This window comes from Antennarius striatus, chromosome 13, assembly GCF_040054535.1.
Source record: "Antennarius striatus isolate MH-2024 chromosome 13, ASM4005453v1, whole genome shotgun sequence".
NCBI lineage: Eukaryota > Metazoa > Chordata > Actinopteri > Lophiiformes > Antennariidae > Antennarius > Antennarius striatus.
Window position 1 is genome coordinate 9716279 of NC_090788.1, and position 23054 is coordinate 9739332.

The window sequence follows — 23054 nt, forward strand, 5'->3', positions numbered from 1 at the left end:
ATCTGGAGAATCTAAACACTGTGACACTTTTGCAACACAGCAACACCAATTGCAAACTTACATCTACTCACAGCTTTCCATATGCTGTCGAGACATGCGAAAACCTTGTATCATGTTATTGTTGACATGCTAGTGTACACATCATGTCAAAGTGGCAAGCTTAATCCACTTTGAGCTTCTCTGTTTACTTGTATTATCTTGTTAACTCCATCTGGTATTGTTTCCGTTTAAATAAAAAATGATTCAGGACAAAAAAAATCTCTCTGAGTTAATGAGCTTGCCAGTAGTTGGTTAGCAAGTGTATTAGCTTAACTTGCACCTCATCAGTTTCCACTCCAAAGGTGGAGGTTAAAATCACTCAGGTTCTCTCCTCAGAGATCAGTACGTTCATGTCAGGGTCAGAAGTGAAAATGTGTAAATCCCACTTAGACCATTTGTATGGATTCACCTTTAACCCATGGGTGCATCAAATCACTACACAAATATTTGATTGCCCTGACGTCACAACTGTGGATGTTTTGATGACATTAAGTCACAGGAAAACAAAAAAGGAATATTAGTCATAACTTTCTAAATGGCTTTATTTTTGGAATAAATATATTTTATTCAAAGACAATTACAAATGCCTGCATAAAAAAGACTTAAAAAGTATTTACATTGTTTTCCACACAGGGCTGAATAAATGTATACATAGTATACAACACAGCCCATGTAGGTCATATTTCTTTTGCTGTACAAAGTGCAAAAGCTGATTAAAAAAAAAAACATAATTATTATCTAACTCTAACTTTAGCTGGTTGTTGGATTGGATGATGTCACCATTTGATAAAACATAACAAGAATATAAAGAATTACAGGGTTTCGTCGAAGGTGTAGAAAGAACAGCTTGGCTCAGGCTGTGGTGCCATGAACAAGGAGATCCAGGAAAACAATCTGTACAGCACTACAAAAAGCATGCCAGGATTTTTTTCCCTCTCTGCTTTGTTGTTTCACTGATAATAAATTATCTGTGGTAAATACAACATGACTTAACATGGCTGAATGAGAAGATAGCTTTTGTGATGAAATGAAAACGGAAATAAAGGAAGCAATTAAACATGTAGCACCCAGTATGCTCGTGTTAATGTGAGCAAGCAAGTGTGGGTAGGTGATATCAGGCTAAGCCAAAAGCTCACATGAGCTTTGCCATTTTGGGTGAAACCTGATGTTGTCAGCAACAGCAGCTGACATGAAACAAACTGCTGACCACTAATTTTCTAGTATAAACTCTCCTGTGTGCGAAAAAAAAAGTTTCGTGTTTAGTGCAGGTTTGTTTTCTTAGTTTTAAGATAACAAGACTAATTGTAAAACCATTTTCTTTTCTTTTTTTTTGGTGTGAAACATGGTAAACAATAAGGCAGTGGTTGTTGTAGAACCCCATCAACATTAATTTGCCATAGCTGTTAACCAACAGGTTTTTAAAATGGCTTCAATTTAAAAACAAAACAAATAAAAAAGGCAGCAGAAAGTATAAAACATGGCTGCATCTGTACAGCTTAATCAATGTATGTTATCAATTTTACCAATTCCAGTACAAAAATATTTCCTGAAAAAAAATCATGAAAGTTGCCATGTGAAGATTGCTCATAACATTACTCACTGAATGTTTTGTGCTCTGTCTGAAGCTTTACACAGACATTACATTTTACTTATCCATGGAGTGTTAGTAGGGAGTACGGTGGCTCAGTGAGGACCGCTGTTGCCTCACAGCAAGAAGGTCCTTAGTTTGATTCCACCTGGGGCTTTCTGTGCAGATTTAGCATGTTCTCCCTCCGTCAAAAACATGCTACTTAGGTGAACTGGTCATTCTAAATTGTCAGAAGGTATGACTGTGAGCGTGAGTGGGTGCTTGTCTTCCTATGTGGCCCTGCAATAAACTCCCGACTTAGTCAGGATGTACCCAGCCTCTGCCTGAAGTCAGCTGGGAAAGGCTTCAAAAAAACCTGTGACCAGGATTTAGATAAAGATGAGATCAAAATGAGATTATTACTGATTGTCTCATCTCATCTTCAAGAAAAGTATTGCTGTGTAAGTTTTTTTGAAAAATAAATAATCAGATTTTGGAAAACTAGAAGGTGTCACAGATCTATCTGTAAGACTAAACTCAAATTTTGAACCAGCAGAGTTACAATGTTATGACAATAAAATGGGTTCCAGGCTCATAATGTAAACTACATTGATTCCTTACAAATGAGCATTCTGTTTTTGCTGAGAGTGAAATAAATTCAACAAAATTTTATATAACCTTCTTATGCCATTTGCCATCAGCGTTGGACCTGGATAACCTCTTTGGAAGTCAGAGTGATGACAATAAAAAATGTCTTCCAGCATTTATCCTGCAAGTTTCACTCTAATTCCAATAAGTTTGTTGTTCTTCTCAAGCAAGTGTCAAATGATACAGATGGAAAAATCTGCACCTGTCACAAACTATGTGTGAGATAATTTGATTCAATTCAGTCCATTCGAAACTTAACAAATGTGTACTTTACAGGTTTTTGACACTAACAAGATTTTAGTTTACAGAAGTCCAGCTCCTGTGGTTTCCGCAAGCCAGTGCAGTGGTCTCGTGGGAGCAAGTGCCCATTTTGGGTTTTGCATTGCAATGGTCGTCTCTTGAAGCCCTTCCCACAGGTTCTGGAACAAGTTGACCATTGTCCAATATGCCACTCAGGACATGGGTCTCCACAAACTCTGGTGGCTGAAGGTCTTTGTGAAGGATCACAGTCCAACCCTGGCTTACTGTTCAGCCTCAGACATTGAACCATCCTTCTTTGGATGCCATTGCCACAAGTCACTGAACACTTGTCCCAGCTTGCAGATATCCATTTCCCAGGATCCTCCTTGATATAAGACTTTGTCATGGTGCCTCTTCCCTTCTCATTGACACTATTCTCAGCCAGGACACTATTATGAGAGTTTGTACGCCCCTCCTTCTTGTTAACCTTGTCCTCCTTGGTCTGCCGGGCAAGGTAGAAGGAGTAGCGAATACGAGGAGGCGTCATCTTTCCTGCACACAACACCTCCACGGTCAGAGATTCTCCTAATGGCTTAACAGCTTGCAGGGTCTCTGAGAGGCCAGATGTACCGCTGTAGCGCAACAGGCTGTTTTTCACCAGGATGTCCCTCTCCCCAGCTGATACTATGTAGTTTCCATTGAGCAGGTAGTGGCCCATGCTGTTCTTCACAGCCAGATAATTGTCATCACTTATCATTCCCTGGTAGCCTCGCTGACGGATATCTATGTTGGCTGCACCCACTGGTAACATGACCACAAAGTTGTAGCCATGCCTGTGAGTCAAAACATATGACAGTAAATGAGCGCTTATAATGAAACCACAAATTCAATAGCTTTTCGAGTTGAGAGGTGAAAAATAATGACATTAACAATGCTCTCCAAAAGCTCTGTCATGGCACTGGATATTGTACTCACGCGGGCTTTGTGAAGAGTCCTGACACCTTCTTGCAGCCTTTGTTATCGCCTCCACAGATTCCACACTTATCAAACTTCTTGTTTGAACCAATCTTTCCATCACAGCCAGCCTTGATACATTTCCCTTGGATACAAACTCCTGTGGTGTCTGGGGAGCATGGAGTTCCATCCACAACCTAAGATTAGATTAGGTTTAGGGTTAGCATTTCATATATAGTATAATATAAACTGTTAACATTTGGAATCAAGCTTCAGAGGGCAATATTTTAAAAATGCCATCAAAGAATTTTTTGTTTGAATTTAGTCGCCTGTTTTTGATCGTAGCAGCTGAAGAAGCGTCAGAAAAGGCAGGACAGAGAGCAAAGGGAAAATTTGGCACATGGCTATGGGCTGAATCAAACTCATGCCAACCAACAGAGTAACGTACCCATGCAGAAAGAAAAACATCTGCCTTTTCAAAGAAAACACAAGCTGATCAGACATACTGCTAATTTGTCTGAAAATATGGAACTGATCGTCCACATTGTGTGGTTGTGAGCACCCAGACGAACATATTGCTATTAAAGCTGACACATAGAATGCATCAAACTCTAGCTAAGGTGTAAAAGTCATAAATAAAATGACTCTAAACTCTTGAAGTTTCAGGTCCATGTTGAGGCTAAAACACTCAGCTGCTCTGTGACTCTTCCTCTGAGAGCTCTGATGTACTCCCATTATGTGGAGTAAAGTCTGAACTCTGTGTCCCTGCTGCTAAAGCTCACTCCACACCCTGCTATCTGAAGAAGTTAAACTGCACTCCTCCTCCTTCATTCTTTCCTTCATGCTTCGCACTTAAACCAGAGGCAGCTGGATGACACATATTCAGATCCACTTGCATGGACTCACTGCATTTCTAACCTCAATATCAAAATCAAACTTACATTTATTCCTGCTGACCAATCCCATAAATTTTACACTTGTCCAGCACTTGAGGTATGGCTGTTTACCTTGGGTGCCAGGACGTAGAAGTAGCCTGTGCCATTGGCCCTGCAGATGAGTTTACATCTGTCATCGGTAGACACTCCAGAGTACTTTGGGACCCACACAACAGAGGGGGCGATTCGGTTACTGTTGAAATTGTGGCCACTGACCTCGCACTGCTCTTCACGAAAGGTTTTACCTACATGACAGGAGGGAGGGATGGAAAAGGCGAGAGGTGGGAAGGTTTTAGGGGTAAAAATGTCAGTGGACATAGTTGACAATTTTAAATGACCCGTACCTGTGTTCAAGCAATGGTTCAGGTTGCAGGAGCGGTATTTGACCCGAACCCCTTGACAGTATTTTCCCCCATTTGAAGGAACTGGGTTATTACATTCTCTTTTAGACAGCTGGACACCACCTCCACATGTGCGTGAGCAGGAACCGAACTGGCCCCACTTTCCCCAGCGGCCATCCAGCTGGAAATACAAAAATCAGTTTTCCATATTGTGGACGGTAAAATAACCAAGACCATCATTTATGACACCCCAGGTAGCCATTGGCATCAAGAAAAAGTGAGAGCCTTACCTTCATATTTTGGACTCGTTTGCCAGAACAAATTCCTTGGTCGCAGACCTGTTCATCTCCACAGTGGGTACCATCAGCCCAGGGGAAGTGCCGAGTCATGCACACTAAATGACCGTTGGATTTCCCTGTGCACCACAGACGGCCGCATGGTGGTTGCATAAATGGACAAGGTTTGGAGCCTTCACCGAATGCAAGTTCACACTGACGGTCGAGGTTGTACGATGTCCCTGGCATCATGTCAGGCAGGACCAGAGGCTTCTGAGGTTGGTCGAGCAAACATTCCCCTAGAAGAAGAGGATTCAGTCAGCAGCACACTAAAATTGTCATCTCAGGATTTAAAGCTTTTTTTTGCATGTGACACAAGACACGCAATTCTAACACGGTTGTAAAAGAATACTCAATTCTATTGACATTTTCAATATGTTTTCCATTATTCAGGGTGTTGTGGGTAGGTGGGTTTGTGGGTTGGAGGAAGTAAAGAGCCACTGGTTTTGTGATTTAGGCTCTTTGAAGTGGAAGCACAGTTTGATACAGTCCAATACAAAGTATGCCACATGCCACACACAGACACAACACGCATACGTGTCCAGCACAAAGCAAACCCCACCTCCTCCCATCTCATCCTCTACCTCCCTGTAAAAGCCTGGATGGCTCATCCTCCATCTGAATAGTTTGTAGGAGTAAAGTTATACAGAAATAATCCTATACTTTTACGCTTCAGTCTAAGACCTTCAAACTAAGCCTCATACACTTTGCCAAAGGGACCTGCTGATAGGAAGCAGTGCAAAGGTCAAAGGCACAGCTTCCATTTACAATAAATGGTACACAGGATCCTTTCCAGGAACAAGTGTAAGGGTTTGACAACCAGATGCGTGGAAACATGAAAGATCAGTGACACTGGTTGAAATGGTTTCCAGGAGGAGGTTCTTTTATCACTGAAAAACACAAAGAGTTTCTTACCCTCATGGGGAATTTACACATCAAAACCAGGACTTTTGCACTGTGGGATATCTGTTTGATTACTTTGAACTATTTATTATGTCATTGGTGTTGTGATGAATTCAAAACACATAAAAATTAAAGACGGATAAGATAACTGGTAGGAAATTATTTAATCCCTTTTCACTACATATTTGGTAATAGAATACTGATAATATCGTACAATAGAAGCAAGTTAGTCAACAATGAAAAAGCTGAAGCTCAACTTTTTCTAATTATGTTCTCTTCACAGATGAATCACAAAATTAATGATCGCAAATGTGTTAGGAAAAATCTACAGGTTACAAAATGATCTGCAGCTCAGAGCTGCACAAATACTACCTCAAACATGTGGCAACATGTTGTTTTCCCTCGCTGGTTTTTGAAGCTTGGATTTACAACAGAGAGCCAGAAGAAGTGAAATTTTAACATTTTAAGATAGAAATCACTCACTGTTGAGTCAAAAAAGTTCATCTGTATTTGGTTCAGGACCAGTTTGAGTTATTTTTCTCTCAGACCATCTCTCAGATGATCACTGAAAAGGCAGCAAAAAAAAAAAAAGTTTTGTCTATTTGGGGTAATCCTGCATGGGAAACGCTGGACAGATACACGTCACTACCCAAACCACCATGGTGACTCTTCCTTCAACAAGCCCTCTAATTTGGGACAGATGTGGGGGAGGCTTTAAAACAAACGTTTAGCATTGCTGCAAGGCCAAGTTCTGTGGTCTGGCCTGCTTGGCAGACAATCAACATCTAACCAAATACTTTTCCTTTGGGTTTTTGATCGCCTTTTCTATGAGCATGGTACAATATTGACAAAGGTTCTGCAGATGTCATATCTGAAGAATAAATGATCACTGAAATGCAATCATACACTATTCTTCTTCTGCTTTCGGCTTTTCCCTTCAGGGGTCGTCACAGCGAATCAGTTGACTCAATCTAACCCTGTCTTCTGCATCCTCTTCTCTCACACCAACTACCTTCATGTCCTCTTTCATTACATCCATAAACCTCCTCTTTGGTCTTCCCCTAGGCCCCCTGCCTGGCAGTTCAAAAATCAGCATCCTTCTACCAATACATTCACTATTTCTCCTCTGGACATGTCCAAACCATCTCAGTCTGGCCTCTCTGACTTTATCTCCAAAACCTCTGATATGTGCTGTCCCTCTGATGTACTCATTCTTGATTCTATCCATCCTGGACACTCCCAGAGAGAACCTCAGCATCTTCATCTCTGCTACCTCCAGCTCTCCTGTCTTTTCCTCAGTGACACTGTCTCTAGACCAAACAACATTGCTGGTCTTACCACAGTTTTGTACACTGATCATGCAACACTCATTTGCATTTACCTCAAACTATTTTAGTCATGCAACACATCAAGAGGCTGTTTACCTCAAAAAGTTAAGTACAAACAAGAAAATATCATAAGTACAATAACTGCTTGGAAGTTCTATTTTGAGCCACTGACTTGCATAGCACCCGCACTGCTCAAAATGTGATGACAGACAGTTGGGTCTATAATCCATCTGAATTATGCCAGTAGCAGTTTCTTTAATCTGAGATGAAGGGTATATGGATAAATGGAAAAGCCACTTCTTTTAAATGAGATACTTGTCTTGAGTGATATGAAGCTAGGAAACCGGAATCACTTGAACCCTGTCTGACGCCACAAAAGGCTTTGTGGAATTTCAAACATATACAGTAGAACTCCTAGAAATCTGTATTATTTAAATTTGTGGAGTTTCCCTGTAATTGCAATTTGTATTTGTCCTTACCTTGGCTTCACTCTTTTTCATTCACATGACAAGTCTCACTCAAAGACAGGGATCATGGGTCATGGAAACTCACCGTGACCACTGTCCAGGAATTCAGTGATGATAGCTGAGCTGCAGGGAGACCATGGGCTGGTACGGTTAATCTGAATGAGGGTGGGAGACATCATGTGGTTGTCCTGCAGTTTCCCAAACACATCCTCACAGGCCTTCACGTTGTCATGTGGCATGTTGAACACATGTCCTGTTGAAAGGGAGGACGATTTCAGATTACTTTTGACAATGCACAAAAGCTTTTACTTACAATTGAATTCCTGAATTTCCCTTGGGATTATAAAAAGTATATATCTATCTATCTATCTAATTTTACATTTGTACTCTCACTGTGAGAAACACAACGCTACCACTAAAGTGTGTTAAATTATTGATGGTGTTGGCATGGCTCACCAAGCTCATGAGCTGTGGTGAAGGCTGAGGGTAGACCATCGTCTTCAATCACAGAACAGCTTCTCTTGGGGTCACACATGGTACCAACATCTGCCATGCCAAGAGTGTCACATGTTGAAGCTCCACATAGATCCTAGACACATGACAGCATTTTGCATTTGTCATCTGAGATGTCCAGGATTAACAGAAAAGCCAACAGAGCATGGCATTTAAGAAACTCCAATACACTTTATAGGCTTTTTTTTACCTGACTGGGACATCACATTTCCATAAGTTTGACAGAGCAAGAAGAATCTTGATCTTTTAATGATTTCACAAACATTCACTTGGATTATTTGAGCCAGTGCTTTTGTCATAATATGCCTTCACAGATCATAAAAACTCAATCTCTATACACAGTGACAGTACAAGAAACAGGATGGAAAACAATTGTGCACCAAGCAGGTTTTCTCTCCACTAAAAGCATTTGTCGAGAATTTTAAAAAAATCTTTCCTAATAGTATGTTTTTGACACATCAAGCAACGCTTTCCAACACCCACTTCTTGAATAGCTTGAGTTTAGTTTTTTCTGGGCCACAGTGTTTAGAGCACACCTTCTTCTGTGACGTAATGTAACTGTCCCCAATCACAACCTTTCCATGCCAGAGCAGAGTTTCCAGATGACCTATTTCTCCATCACTAGGCTTTAGACTCCAAAAGTAGAGAGCATACATTTGGTGCTAAACATCTTAATAACAGGACTTTGACAGTAACTCTCATAGCAAGAGAGAACCAGCGCTGTCAGCTATTACAGATAAACAGCATTACTGGTTAAATTTCACACCACCCCTACAGTCTTGTGCTTTAGTGAATGCACACATAAAAAAACAGTGCCAGGGAAGACCTCGAGTGCTATGACAAATCATTCCTAGCATAAACCACAAAACCACAATTGTTGGCCTGTGCAAATCTAGTCCAGATGTGCTCATGTGCAGATGACATCTGAGCATTTGGGCAAAAAGCTGAAAACTGCAAGACAAGCAGGGGGAGAAGAAACAGCGGCGTCAATGAGTTTGTTTGTTGCTATGACCTACTTCCGACATCTGCCATCTATCTTTGCATTTTTTGTGTTTATGTAGTTAAAAAAATAAAGAGCTAAGTAAAGAAATGTTTCCAATTTTTTTGTGTACACATTTAATTCAGACCATCTGGACCTTTGTAGTTTGTGTTTTGGGTGCAATAGAAACATTTGGAGACTGGCTTCATGCCTATAATGAACTCTCTGTGTAAATTAATGAATTGCGTAAACTTTCTGTTTGTATCCATCATTCTGGTAGTAGATTAGAGACAGTTGCCTTTGTACAAATTCAAGTTGGTCCTCATAAAAAGTACAACTTATATTATGGGTGGTAAACATCCATCAATGGAGTATGTCTTAAATTCCATTTGAAAGCCATGGTAAACCACAATAGTTTTATTTTTCATTTATCTAATTAATATTGACGCATGACGTAAAAAATTAACTGAAGATAAATTGTTTTTTTCTGATTCTTTACTAAGCAGAAAGTTCCATAATCAGTGCCCAGGCAGCTTGTTTGATATCTGTAAAACTTCATTTTATTCCTTGAGTCTAAGAGGGTGAAATATATGTGTGTGTGTGTGTGTGTGTGTGTGTGTGTGTGTGTGTGTGTGTGTGTGTGTGTGTGTGTGTGTGTGTGTGTGTGTGTGTGTGTGTGTGTGTGTGTGTGTGTGTGTGTATGTGTGTGTGTGTGTGTGTGTGTGTATATATGTATATATATATATTTATATATATATGTAAATGTGCAACACACAAACATACATTTAAATATATATATGTGTGTGTATGTATATATGTGTGTGTATATATATATATATATATATATATATATATATATATATATATATATATATATATACACATGCATACATACATACATCCAATATGATGTTAAATACTGCTGAATACTTTGACGACCATCTTTAAGATTTTATGGCATACTACAAGTACATGACTCAGTGTCTGTAGGCATGTCCAGTAAGGTTAACCGGCTACAGACTTTCGAACATTAATGCAACAAGACGATCTTATGACTTAAAAACCTGAAAACACCTTGAATTCTATGTCTGGAATACTTTAATGGAAAATACAGACCAACTGTTATGACCTAATCTGGAACAGCAGAGACAGCAAGGGAGAGAGGAGGTACGTGACAGAGGAGAGAATATGCTGTTCAGTGTGGGCTAAGTGCTGCCGGAGCAGGTGACATGTAGATAGGACGCCCCCACTCCCAACCCCTTCGACATTCCTCTGTCCTTCCTCTGCTTAGGGGCAAGTTTAATGGAGGAGCAGGAAATATGTTGTGTGTGTGTGTGTGTGTGTGTGTGTGTGTGTGTGTGTGTGTGTGTGTGTGTGTGTGTGTGTGTGTGTGTGTGTGTGTGTGTGTGTGTGTGTGACTGGAGAATCCACTGGTTGAGTAAAAATACTGTAAATTAATGACACTGGTAAAGGTAATGCAGCATCTTTTTGTTTTGCCTTAACTCTTTGGCCATTAACCTCAGACTGAACGACATCCAGACAGAATCAGTCTCAGTTATTATGAAATATGCATCTGCGGGTTTGATTTGTCAAATTCTTTCCAAGTGTTCAGTGTCAAAATGAAACAACCATGGCCGGATTCCACAAGGCAGTGAGTTCATCATAGATCAGTGGGTTATGCATGTGAGCAATGACTTCATTTCTGACACCGTTTCTTTTGCCAAATATTTTGCAGTGCAGAAAACTCAGAGGTGTGTTTCAAGTCCAGAAACTATCCTCTGAGAGCCAATGAAGAGCAATCACGACTCTTGCACCTCTTAGCAAATTTTTTCATCTTCCACACTCTGTCCTGAAGCTCTGATAGTGTTGATTGGACTACATTTTCACTGATCTCTGATCAGACATAGATGCCCATACAACCACGCTTTAGTTTTGTTCTCATCACTACTGTCATTACTTTCATATCACTTTAGCATAAATACATTTGATGTTGACACTTCCAGATTAATCTGCGTCTCACTCAATACCTCAGTCTGTTACCTCATACGAAATAATGTGAACAATAAAATCAAACGTTTTTACCTCTCTAGTGAATAAGATTGCTGTGTCCCAGTAATCTGGATGCTTGTCGTTGTTTTTGTTCATCTTTTTTTGCCAAGTGCAAAAGTTTCGCAGTGTCATTGCTGCGTTTCCTGACACTTTGGGTCCTTTGTCTTCCTCTGATATAATCACGATTTTCACAACTACGATGTTGATAAAGTTAAGAATACTTGGGTGCTTGTAGAGCCTCGCTGCCACTGACATCAGGGTCAGCAGGTAGTGTTTAAGATCCTCTCCATGGAACTGCACCATGGACTCGTCTGCAACCACCAGCGTCTCGACGTACCTGGGGATTGACGCGAACCTTTTTGCTCTCCCCATCCTCTTCAGCATCGTTTCGGTCAAATTACTGTAATTTTTCAGTTGCTTGTATTTCTCCAGCGATTGCGCAACCTGGAGACTGATGTCGCTCCCCACTGCGCACCTAGAGGTTGAATTGAATGCCAGGTTGTTGATGGTCCTGCGCCGGATGATGTGCTCTCTTTCTGCGCCTCCAGTATCATTTTGCACGGGGCTAATAAAATATTCCCAGCCCTGGAAAGCGAACGCACCTTGCAAACCTTTACAGAGGCTCAAGGCAGCATAAGAATAGCTGTCAGAATTCACAAATCCGGAATAAAAACACCGGCTTAAATCAGAGGTGGTGTCGATGCCGGAGAGCCAGGGTGCGTCTTGGTCAGAAATAGAAGGGGCAATGAAATTGGAGTCCTGATGTAAATCGATCACTAGTTCCTGCTGGAAAGCTCGAATTTTTATGACACTTTGGTTAACCGTGTCTTTGTCAAAATCCTTGCTGTCATGGTTGCGGTTATCCAATCTAATCGGGAAGCAGCGTTCACTTTCCATGCATCGGACAAGTTTTGAGAGTGAGATCACAAAGGAAAGGAGAAAGGTTATTCTGATAAACATGACGATGTTTGCACTCAGTTTAGAATGCAACAACCAATAGAGGAAACGAAGCGATATTGTATCTGCAAGCTCAGTGAAAGCGGTGAGATCCACAGTTGAGGATGACGATCATAATGCAATGCGCAGGATTCTAAAACAATGCAGATCGTACAAGTCCACTCAGCGCAAACTCCTCCTGGTCATGACCCATTCCCGTACTCCACCTGTGTGTGCTGACTTAACTGCCGCATTCTGTGGACTTTATGCATTTTCGTCATGCGTAAAAATTGGAAACCCAATCTCTCTCCTTGGAGGGGGAGTCTTTTGCGGCTTTATTTTTTTTTTTTTCTCTGCGGGCTAAACAAATTAAGTGAAAAGATATTTTATCACCATAATCCAAAATAAAATTATTTACTAAAACTCCCACGAGCAGGATTGAGTTCAGTGAGACTGCCGGAAAGTCATGTCAACATTGATATCTTTGACGATGATATCTTTAAAACTCTATTTTAAAAACTGTTTTTCAAATATTGATCAGCATGCTGGATCTACAGCGAGATCCCCATTCTTATTTGTAAATACTGAGGAAGACGCCCTAATATTATACATTTAATGTAAGATCGATGCTCATCGATATTCCATCGATATTAAGGACATAAGGAGAATAAGAAAGACTAAACATGATACAAATTATTCTAATGCAGTTCAGCGGCACACAAAGCCGCTGATGTCACGACGCATGTCTCAACGCATAAATAACGAACGACACCCAGTGGATAAAAGAAGAACTGCAGCCAGTACTATTACTACTGGTACTACAAGTACTATTACTATTAATATTATTGTTACTACTGGTACTACAACTACTAGTAGTAGTACTAGTAGTAGTTGTGGGTGGCAGTGGCTCAGTGATAGAGCAGACACCTTATGACCAGACATCGGCAGTTCGATTCCCGCTCGAGCCGGCAAACCTCAGAGGAGTGTGAGCTGACAGTAGGAGGTGTCAGCTCACCTCCTGGTCACTGCCGAGGCACCCCTGAGCAAGGAGCCGTTCCCCCCTACAGGCTGCTCATTTGGGGCACACCCCGAAGTTGCAACCCATCACTCTCCCTCCCCTGTACTGATTGTTGTTATTGATTGCATGCCTACAGGCCCCTAGTGTGCTGTGTTTGTTTCAGGGGCCTGTACACAGCGTTTGTGTGCAGGCCCCTAATATTTACACACATATGTGTGTATATATATATATATATATATATATATATATATATATATATATATATATATATATATATATACAGAGAGAGAGAGAGAGAGAGAGAGAGAGAGAGAGGCATATATATATATATATATACAGTATATAGGCATATATATGTACGGTATATATGCATGTACAAAGTGGAATGTAAAGATAATTTCCCCACTGAGGGATTAATAAAGTGGATTTAATCTTGACTATTACTGGTACTACTACTACTACTTCTGCTACTACTACTACTGGTACTACTACTACTACTACCACTACTACTACTAATAATAATAATAATAACAATAATAATAATACCCAGTTGTGTAGATGTAATTTACCTTGTTTTTTATACGTTAGGGTTAGAGTTTAGATTAGGGTTAGGGTTAAATTTAGGGTTAGGGTTAGAACTTGGATTAGGGTTAGGGTCAGATTTTGGGTAAGGGTTTAACCCAAAACTGGTAAAATATATATGGGTCTACTTCGGCAACATGAATGCAGCTCCATGTCTAACACTTGTTTTCAGACTTAAGCCTAATAGAAACATCTGTCCAGTGTGACTGTGTGTTGAGAGTCCTCACAGTTCTGGCCTCTATACAGTACAGTTGTACAAACAATTTTTAAATAGACAAGCGCGCCCAACCAACCACACAAACGGCCAGAATGAGACGGCAGACGGTGGTGGACGAAGAGGGAGGCAGAGGCAGACTAAATCATTAACTTAGGGACGTGTGTAGGAGGTTGGCCTACCAACATATAAAACTACTCAGACTGGCGTGGGGGAGTGGATCCTGTTGTGGTCACTGGTGGAACATCCAGGGTGTGGCGCCCTCCACTCCTCCGATGAGGTCAATCACTCTCCTCCAGGCAGCCCCAGCTTTGTTTTCTCCACCCGTTGCCATGGACGCAGCGCTGGTTGCTAGGCTTAGGACCCACACCTTTGTGCTGTCTGCAGAAAAGCCAGCATTTACTCTTGTCATACATGTATGGATAAATATGTAGATATTCTATTGACTGTTGTTGTCCTGTTGTTGAACATGCTATTAAAATAAAACACTCACGAATATTGGGTACATATTTATAGGTTATCAAAGTTGATGTAGATAAGTTTGTGTTGTGAAACGGCACTCGGACTTGTTCTCTAGGTTGTGAAATGTAAAGTAGTGTCACACCGCAGGAACTGTCTGAACTAGAATTAGATAATAGCTGTTCGATCGGACTCATGGATTCCTATCATGTCGTGCGGCAGGTGGGGGAAGGTTATTACGGTCGGGTTTACATGGGCAGGAGGAAATGTACCGGCCAGGTGAGCAGTCTGTGTTAGATCGATGGCTTTTATAGAGCTTTATGTGACTAAGTGTCCCCGTCTGTTCATTTGTGTGCGTTAGGATGTGGCTCTGAAGTTCATTCCAAAGGAAGGCCTTTCACAAAATGAGCTGCGAAACCTCAAGAAGGAGATCGAGATCCTTAGAGGTCTCCAGCATCCAAATATCGTCAAGCTCTACGACAGTTTTGAAACTGAAAAGGAGGTAACTTGTAATTTTTTTCCACATATCTCAGGAACCGGATAAGATAGAAAGAGAAAACAAAAAGTGTTATATTCAGGGAGGCAAGGGGTGAACATTTAATCACTAACTTGGCCTTGAAAAACGAGGGCAACGTCAAATTTTCACTTTTATACCTTTTTAGGTACACATCTTGGAAACCTGATGAGCTATAATCACAAAACAAAAAGCAAGATTTTCAGGAAGCCAGAGGCTCAAAATGACAGGGTAAAATTTTGAATTCAGGGGCGTCACGGGATGTGTGACTACCTTGTTGAGTAACATTTATTTCAACCTGTCTTCTTCTTCTCCTTTTGGATTTTTCCCTTCAGAGGTCGCCACAGCGAATCAGGTGCCTCCATCTCACCCTGTCTTCTGCATCCTCTTCTCTCACACCAACTACCTTCATGTCCTCTTTCACTACATCCATAAACCTCCTCTTTGGTCTTCCTCTAGGCCTCCTGCCTGGCAGTTCAAAACTCAGCATCCTTCTACCAATATATTCACTATCTCTCCTCTGGACATGTCCAAACCATCTCAGTCTGGCCTCTCTGACTTTATCTCCAAAACCTCTAACGTGTGCTGTCCCTCTGATGTACTCATTCCTGATCCTATCCTTCCTGGTCACTCCCAGAGAGAACTTCATCATCTTCATCTCTGCTACCTCCAGCTCTGTCTCCTGTCTTTTCCTCAGTGACACTGTCTCTAGACCAAACAACATCGCTGGTGTCACCACGGTTTTGTACACCTTTCCTTTCATTTTAGCTGAAACTCTTTTATCACACATCACACCTGACACTTTCCTCCACCCGTTCCATCCTGCCTGTACACACTTCTTCACCTCTTTTCCACACTCTCCATAGCTCTGGACTGTTAACTCTAAGTACTTAAAATCCTCCACCTTCTTGATCTCTTCTCCCTGTAACCTCACTCTTCCACTTGGGTCCCTCTCATTCACACACACGTACTCAGTCTTACTGCGGCTAACCTTCATTCCTCTCCTTTCCAGGACAAACCTCCACCTCTCTAGCTTCTCCTCCACCTGTTCCCTGCTCTCACTACAGATCACAATGTCATCTGCAAATATCATAGTCCATGGACAGTCTAACCTCGTCTGTCAGCCTGTCCATCACCATAGCGAACAAGAAGGGGCTCAGAGCTGATCCCTGATGCAGTCACACCTCCACCTTGAACTCCTCTGTCACACCTACAGCACACCTCACCACTGTCGCTCTAGCATACTTATCTGATTTTAACTTGTAATAGTAACAATAATAATAAACATATCCAGAAAAAACACAAATCCAAAATCATAAACAGAATGAAACCCTCTGGAGACACAAGGAGGTCATCCAACATTTCAAACAATAAATATTCTCAATATCTTCCAGTCAGTGTTGATCAGCACCATGAATAACCTTCTCATGGACTTTAATAACCTCTAGATGTCATCCAGAGGGATGGCAGCCCAATCTTTTTAAGAGCTGCTTCTGTGTCTGTAGAGGCTGTTATTTCTGTCGGACCCACTCCCACAACCTCACTGGCTTCGAATAAGATTGATGTCACTCAGTACAGAACTCCAGAACCATGTCTGGTGGGCCGAGGACAGAATTGCAGTCATACTGTATTTCCACATTTTCTTCCAAATCTGTTGGCGTCATAAAACAGTTGTCTATTTTGAATTTAGTAGAATAAATACACTCAAGCTATTAAAACACAAAGACACTGGCTAACATCAGTCCATCTTGACCATATGTTAACAATAATGACCAAACAAACCCTCCAGATACACGTACAACCAATTTTTAATTTTAAGAGAAGAACAATTGGCTATATCTTTTTAAATCCATTTATTCTATTTATTTATATTGCACCAAATATTACAGTACAAGAACAATCCCGCATGAGCAAACACTGTCAAGGAAAAGCTACCTGGAAAACACAGACTGGATATTAACCAATTTGCAAAAGATTTTCCTTGAGATTTTGTCCCTTACCAATAATTTCTAAATTTTTACAATTCCATTACTGTACTTTTTTGTTTGTAACAGGTTGTGATTGTAACTGAGTATGCTGAGGGTCAGTTGTTCCAGATTCTCCAGGAAGCTGGACACCTACCAGAGAGCAGGGTATGTTATTTTTGCAGTGCATTGTTAATTTTCATAGATTTAAAAGATTTAATAGATGCATTACATTTATCATGCTTCCAAATGAACAACATTTGTTCTCTTTTCCCTTCCTCCAAGGTCAGAGAGATTGCATGCCAACTGGTCTCAGCTCTGCACTATTTGCACTCCCATCGAATTCTTCATCGTGACATGAAGCCACAAAATATACTGTTAGGAAAAAATGGGATGGTGAAACTATGTGACTTTGGGTAGGTAGATGCAGTTCATTATTCACAAAAAGTTGTCTTGTTGTATCAGTACAACAAAGATCCACTATGTGTGATGCAATCGGGTTGTAGGTTTGCAAGGGCCATGAGCGTCTCCACGCTGGTAGTGACATCTATCAAGGGAACTCCTCTGTACATGTCCCCTGAGCTGGTGGAGGAGAAGCCTTATGACCATACTGCTGATCTGTGGTCTCTGGGCTGTATTCTCTATGAGCTCCACCAGGGGGAGCCACCGTTCTACACTAACTCCATCATCCAGTTGGTGAAGATGATTGTGCGAGATGCAGTCCGGTGGCCAGACACTATGAGCGACACCTTTAAGGTACATCAGGGCTACAGTCTAGTCGTGTTGTATCATTGTGTGTTGCTTTAATAATGGTGCTTATCTGGTGCTTCCCTCACAGAGTTTCCTGAAGGGTTTGCTGACTAAAGACCCTCAGAAGCGTTTGTCATGGCCAGACCTCTTGCACCATCCCTTTGTTGCTGATGGTGTTCTAGGTGATGACAAACTATCCCAATTTCATTTGAAATTTTCAAAATATGAATGACGTTGTTCAGTCGTCTGCGTGGTTTCTATGTGTTGTGTGTCTGTGTGTCGAAAGTGTTTATCATATTTTGTTTGGCCTGTTTTCTTCCCATTTTGATTTGCTGACACAGTCATGTCAGACGAAAGTGTTCTCAGCCCTCTGGTAGTCGTCCCCAGTCCTGACACGCTGGCCCTGAAACGTCTCCAAGTGTTAGAGAAGACAGCAGCAACGTCTGGACAGAGCAAATTTTTGCGAAAGGTCAGGGAACAGAGGGACAACTGCAAAGGAGAGAAACCACTAGGAACTGACAGCATGAAGGTGAGACAAACAAAAATAGATTTCATTGTTATAGATTTGACAAAGGAGTTTTAAATTATACTCAAGCAGATAAAGAAGGATGACATGGGAAAAGAAAGGGTCAAATCTGCAACGGCAGCAGCTACCCCGAGAGCCAAGCCCCCCTCCAGTGATGTCATTGTTACCTCTGAAGCCACGGGCTTGACAACTAGCAATGAAGGCCTTAACCCAAAGAATCCATCCCACTTGAAATCGAAATACAGGTATTTACAGGTTTAGAGGGAACATGCTATGTGTGTTCTGGTGTTTGTTCTTTGTGTCTTGAACGTCCTCTGCAGGTGTCAGCTCAGCAAAGACTATGTACAAGAATTCCTTCTTCACAGACAAGCTGGAGCACAAATATTCCTGGAATACAGTCAGGACAGTCTTATGAGTCCAGGAGAGGTCAGTGCTAACTGATTTTCCTACTGACATCATCCTTTTTGAAAATGCGACTAGTTCCATAATAGATACATAGAAAGAGAGAAAGAGACAAAGAAGGATACTTTATTTATCCCGAAGGAAATGTCTGTAATGTAATGTAGAGCATGTTCTCTTATCAATTTAAATCTGATCTCATGATTATGTCACAACTGTTTTGTGATATATCAGGATGTTGACAGCGAAGATGATTGTGAGGAATTCTCCCCAGAATCAAGCACTGAGCAGGACAAACAGTTAAACTACACTGCAATCATACCAGAACTTAAATCACATATCCTGGCATTTGGATCTCAGGTAACCAGTTAGCAGTTAGCACTGAGCGAAAGTTGATTCTACACTTAACCAGTTTTTACTGTCACCTCTCTGTTTGGCCAGCTAACAGACGGTGACAGCAGAGATCCTCAGTGGATTCACAAACCACTGAAGGTCTTGCTTGACCTGATTCAGACCGCTGACTTTGAGAAGTCCCTCTGCATCGGCCAGGAACTTGGACTACCCTGTGTCCTCTTTGACCTAATCTCTGTTGCAGTCAAAAACTCACATTTCATGAAGGTTATTTTGTCAAAATGCAACCCGTAGTTAAATACAATTTTCCTTCAGTGACTTTTAGTTACCTATCTTTTACGCCCTTCCCAGCAACCATGGAGTGTTTCTGCCATGCGAGAAATGATTGCTGTGCTTGGCTTCTACTCAGTGAAGCACTCTAACTGGGCGATAGAAGGGCAAAGGTGTGATCATTCTTCAGCTCTACTTTAGTTGTTTTGTTGGTTGCAAGTGAGCAATCGTACGCTGTCGTCATTCAACTGGTGCAGCTCATGACCTGTTCTCTTTATCCAGACTGGAGGAATTCACTCTGCCGTTTATCACAATCCTCAACAAGCCACGTCTCATGTGTTTGGCAGTAAGTGTTCAATGAACTGTAAGTGTGTAAGACTTAAACTGTCGGTTGTGTCATATTTTTTATCTCTTTTTTTTAGCCTCTGGCTGCATCTGTTTTGTCTCTAATGATACAACATAATGTTGATGTTGACATTGATATGGACCTTATAACAGCCGTGCTGAAGGGCCTGCTATTGGACTCATATGAGGTACTGATTCTTTGAGGTGTCATTTATATATGTGACCCAAAAAAAAGGTTTTGGTGTAAGTCAAAGTGATCCATCTTCTCCTCTTCCTTGTCAGCTCCAGCAGTCCCTTATCCCCGGCTGGGGACTCTTTGATGGCCTCCTGTCTTTACTCCTGCACAGTCTCCATGAGGTCAGACGTCACAGTGTGACAAAACTTTAGACAGGATGTATGCCAGTTGTACGTTTGAAACTTATGTTGCTTTTTCTTTTAACAGCATGAAAACAGCCGTGGAGCTTCAGGTTTTGATCGAGTAATGTTGGATATTTGGAAAAAAATTGGTGTTTCATTGGCAAAGACAAATCCAGACACAAACTTTTGCTCAGTAAATGGTAAATATGCATTTGAAACCCACCAAAAAAGAAGCATTTCCTCTTAGAGTTTACCAATTGTTCTGTTCTCCTTCTATAACAGGGCTATATTCCTTTCTGTGCGCGGTGCAGTTCATCTTCACCTACGATCCATACTCATGTGTTCCTCTGTTTTCTGAGCCCACATCAAGATGTGTGGAGACTCTTTGCCGGTTACTGGACACGGATTGGTTGGTGTTCATCTTCCCAAATACATTTACTGATACATTTGTGCTTCCAGTACAAAAGCAGCGCAGCCACTACACCCAGAGCTAACGAAAGCCTCTCTTACACCCCACAGTCTTCGCTTGTTTGCTGCAGGGGGTCTCGAGAGATCTGAGGAGGACGTGAGTCACAACACTGTCAGCCTGCTGAGCTGCCAACTGTTGTGCTTTCCCTTTGTTCTGGACCTACCTTCAGACGCCATGTCCACAGTTTCACATTTGTATGACAGTTGTGGTGTGGTTGCAAGCCTGCTGCAGGTTAGAGTCCTCCCGTACTCCAATAACGACCTCGGCAGACAAACATTCTCTGATGCAACACGGCATAATTCTTGCAATAGTGTCCCATCAGACACACGTAGCTGTACATGTTAAAGTCTCTTGTGATATTGTGTTGTTGTCAGTTGTTTGATCTGTGACAAGTTGTCATGATGATTTTGTTTTATCATGCTTTGGCAGGTAATTCAATCTCTTCCGATCCCATTACTGGAGGTGCCTCTCTCCCTGCTGAGCTATTTACTCCTATGCGATCCCAGTCGTTCTTTTTCCCACCTAAGAGAAGATTCTCCATTTTTTTTCACACCTCCAAAGAAGAGCCACCAGATTCTGCAAACCAGAACTGCCAGCTCTTTACTTTTTGAGTTGTTGCAGCAGCAGCATGTGTTTTGGGATTCTGCTGAGAAGTTCTTAATCGTGTTGTCCCAAGTAGCCGAGTGTTATTCCCAGCATTCTCACCGTGAGCTTCACATTGAAGGCTCAGTGCTGCAGCAGGCGCTGTCTCACCCTCATAACCAGATCAAGGCTGCCACATGTAGACTTATGGGAAATTTAAATCCATTCAGGTCTCCTATGCAGCAAACCCTACAACCTGATAGTTTCCAAAAGCTGATAGACTGTCTTCATGACTCCAGCCTGCCTGTGCGACAGATGGCTATCAGAGCAGTCGGTAACTGGCTGGGGCATCTTGCAGCATTTACAATGAGAAAGTCCAATGGAAAGAGCCATGACACTACATTGCAGCGGCGCAAGAAAGAACCAAATAAACAAAGTGGAACTTTGGCCACTTTAGTAGAGCGGAGATTGAACAATGAGGAGGGCTGCAGGTGGTTGGAGAAAGCGAGGAGGACGGTACCCAAGCTGGTGTCTCTGATCGCTGATCCTGACGCCCTGACACGCCGTCACTGTTGTGCAGCTCTGGGAAATCTTGTAAATTTTGAAGGCGTGGTGTCCTTCTTGTTGGAGGAAGGTGCATTCGGCTTACTGCTGAGAGCTGCATGCACAGATTTCCATTATACAGTGAGACAAGCTGCCATAGAAACTCTATTCTTGTACAGCAGAGAGGACTCAGTAAAACAGGTAACAAAAACACTTAACAGAAAGGTACATGATAGCTTTTCAGTTAGTCTGTTTCTGTTGTCAGTGTTAAGCTGAAGTAAATATTCGCAATAAAGCACGGTGTCAACAAGAATGTGTTAACACTAGAACAGGTTTCACAATTTTGACTTTTAATTTCTACAATGCACCTCTAATTTTTAGCGTTACAATTTTCAATCCCTTATGAACATTAATTGCATATTCAACAGGCAAACGTTTCTAAAACTATGTGTTATAATCCTTTAATTTTTGTCATTTTCTTTTTGCATTTATTGAAAGGTCCTGATGTCCCTGGATGCCATCAAGAGACTTCTTAAGGCTTCACAGTATGGGCCCCCCCAGTGTGACTACCATCGGCTCATGGCACTGCTGTAAATTCAGTTCAGGAGGGAGAGCAGCAGATTTAAATGGAATCAGTGAATAATTCTTGTGTGTAGTGCTACTCCCTCTTGTGTTCAGACGCATGGTAGAGGACCAAACAGTGATCATATCTTCCATTAGTTTTTCTCAAGTTTGTCTGAATTGAATTTTTATTCACAGAAAGAAAATCTTAGTCCAGTAATTGTTTTTGACTTCACTTTTCATTTTGTCGTTATTGTGTGATTGCGTGATAGTCTTTAAAAGAATAAATTCAACAGTTTAATTGCTCAGACAAAAAAAACACACACAAAAAAAAAACCAAGTGAGGCAAAAATTAAAAAAATATAGGAGGTAGCCGAACAGAATTAATGATCCACAAACGAGGACGAAGATCAGGGAGCAGAGATACGACCGGAAAAACACGAAGTGGACATTAGAGAACGCAACAAAGGTGAGCGTCAGCTTCCATCCCGGGAAGCGCCGCGTCTCCTGGTGCCGTGAACGCATCACACCTGTAGGATAGAACCGCAAAAGTGAGGGAAGTACAGAAAACAAGCGCAAAAAAAAATGCTTATTTTCATCAGCAGTTGTTTAAATTTCAGCAGAAAATGAGGCGAGGTTTGTTTCTAGAAGTGACAATTATCCTAGATGTTTTTCGTATAATCATGAATGTTCGTTCTGAGATCGGTTTGTAATTAACTTGTTCGGCTGCGTTCGGCAGTAGATGTCATGGATTATGAGGTTAAGTTACACGGAGATTAAAACCTTTTGAGGAAAACCCGAGTAACATTAATTTAATGTAAAATCTTTGGAAACATGGGCCTAAATAAAATGGACTATTCAGGCAAACGGGTTGTCGGAACGTGCCGTTTATTATTGCTCGTTTTCAATGAATTGA

General features: G+C 41.4%; 2 protein-coding genes across 2 annotated transcripts; one reads left to right on the forward strand and one right to left on the reverse strand.

Annotated features, from left to right (window-relative positions):
* Window positions 1–1491: 1491 nt before the first annotated feature.
* adamts15a (ADAM metallopeptidase with thrombospondin type 1 motif, 15a) lies at window positions 1492–12466 on the reverse strand. The gene is made up of 8 exons (XM_068331840.1): window positions 11332–12466; window positions 8214–8346; window positions 7843–8010; window positions 5015–5298; window positions 4728–4905; window positions 4456–4628; window positions 3470–3645; window positions 1492–3327 (listed from the first exon to the last, which is right to left on the reverse strand). The coding sequence occupies exons 1-8, from the start codon at window positions 12256–12258 to the stop codon at window positions 2541–2543; spliced, it is 2826 nt and encodes a 941-aa protein (XP_068187941.1). The 5' UTR covers window positions 12259–12466; the 3' UTR covers window positions 1492–2540.
* Window positions 12467–14669: 2203 nt separating this feature from the next.
* Window positions 14670–22966, forward strand: stk36 (serine/threonine kinase 36 (fused homolog, Drosophila)). Its single transcript, XM_068330339.1, has 20 exons — window positions 14670–14786; window positions 14869–15009; window positions 17076–17153; window positions 17271–17401; window positions 17492–17741; window positions 17824–17917; window positions 18077–18264; window positions 18334–18506; window positions 18582–18687; window positions 18895–19020; window positions 19102–19278; window positions 19363–19454; window positions 19564–19627; window positions 19704–19814; window positions 19909–19983; window positions 20069–20183; window positions 20266–20392; window positions 20503–20683; window positions 20882–21778; window positions 22076–22966. The coding sequence occupies exons 1-20, from the start codon at window positions 14703–14705 to the stop codon at window positions 22169–22171; spliced, it is 3306 nt and encodes a 1101-aa protein (XP_068186440.1). The 5' UTR covers window positions 14670–14702; the 3' UTR covers window positions 22172–22966.
* Window positions 22967–23054: the final 88 nt, after the last annotated feature.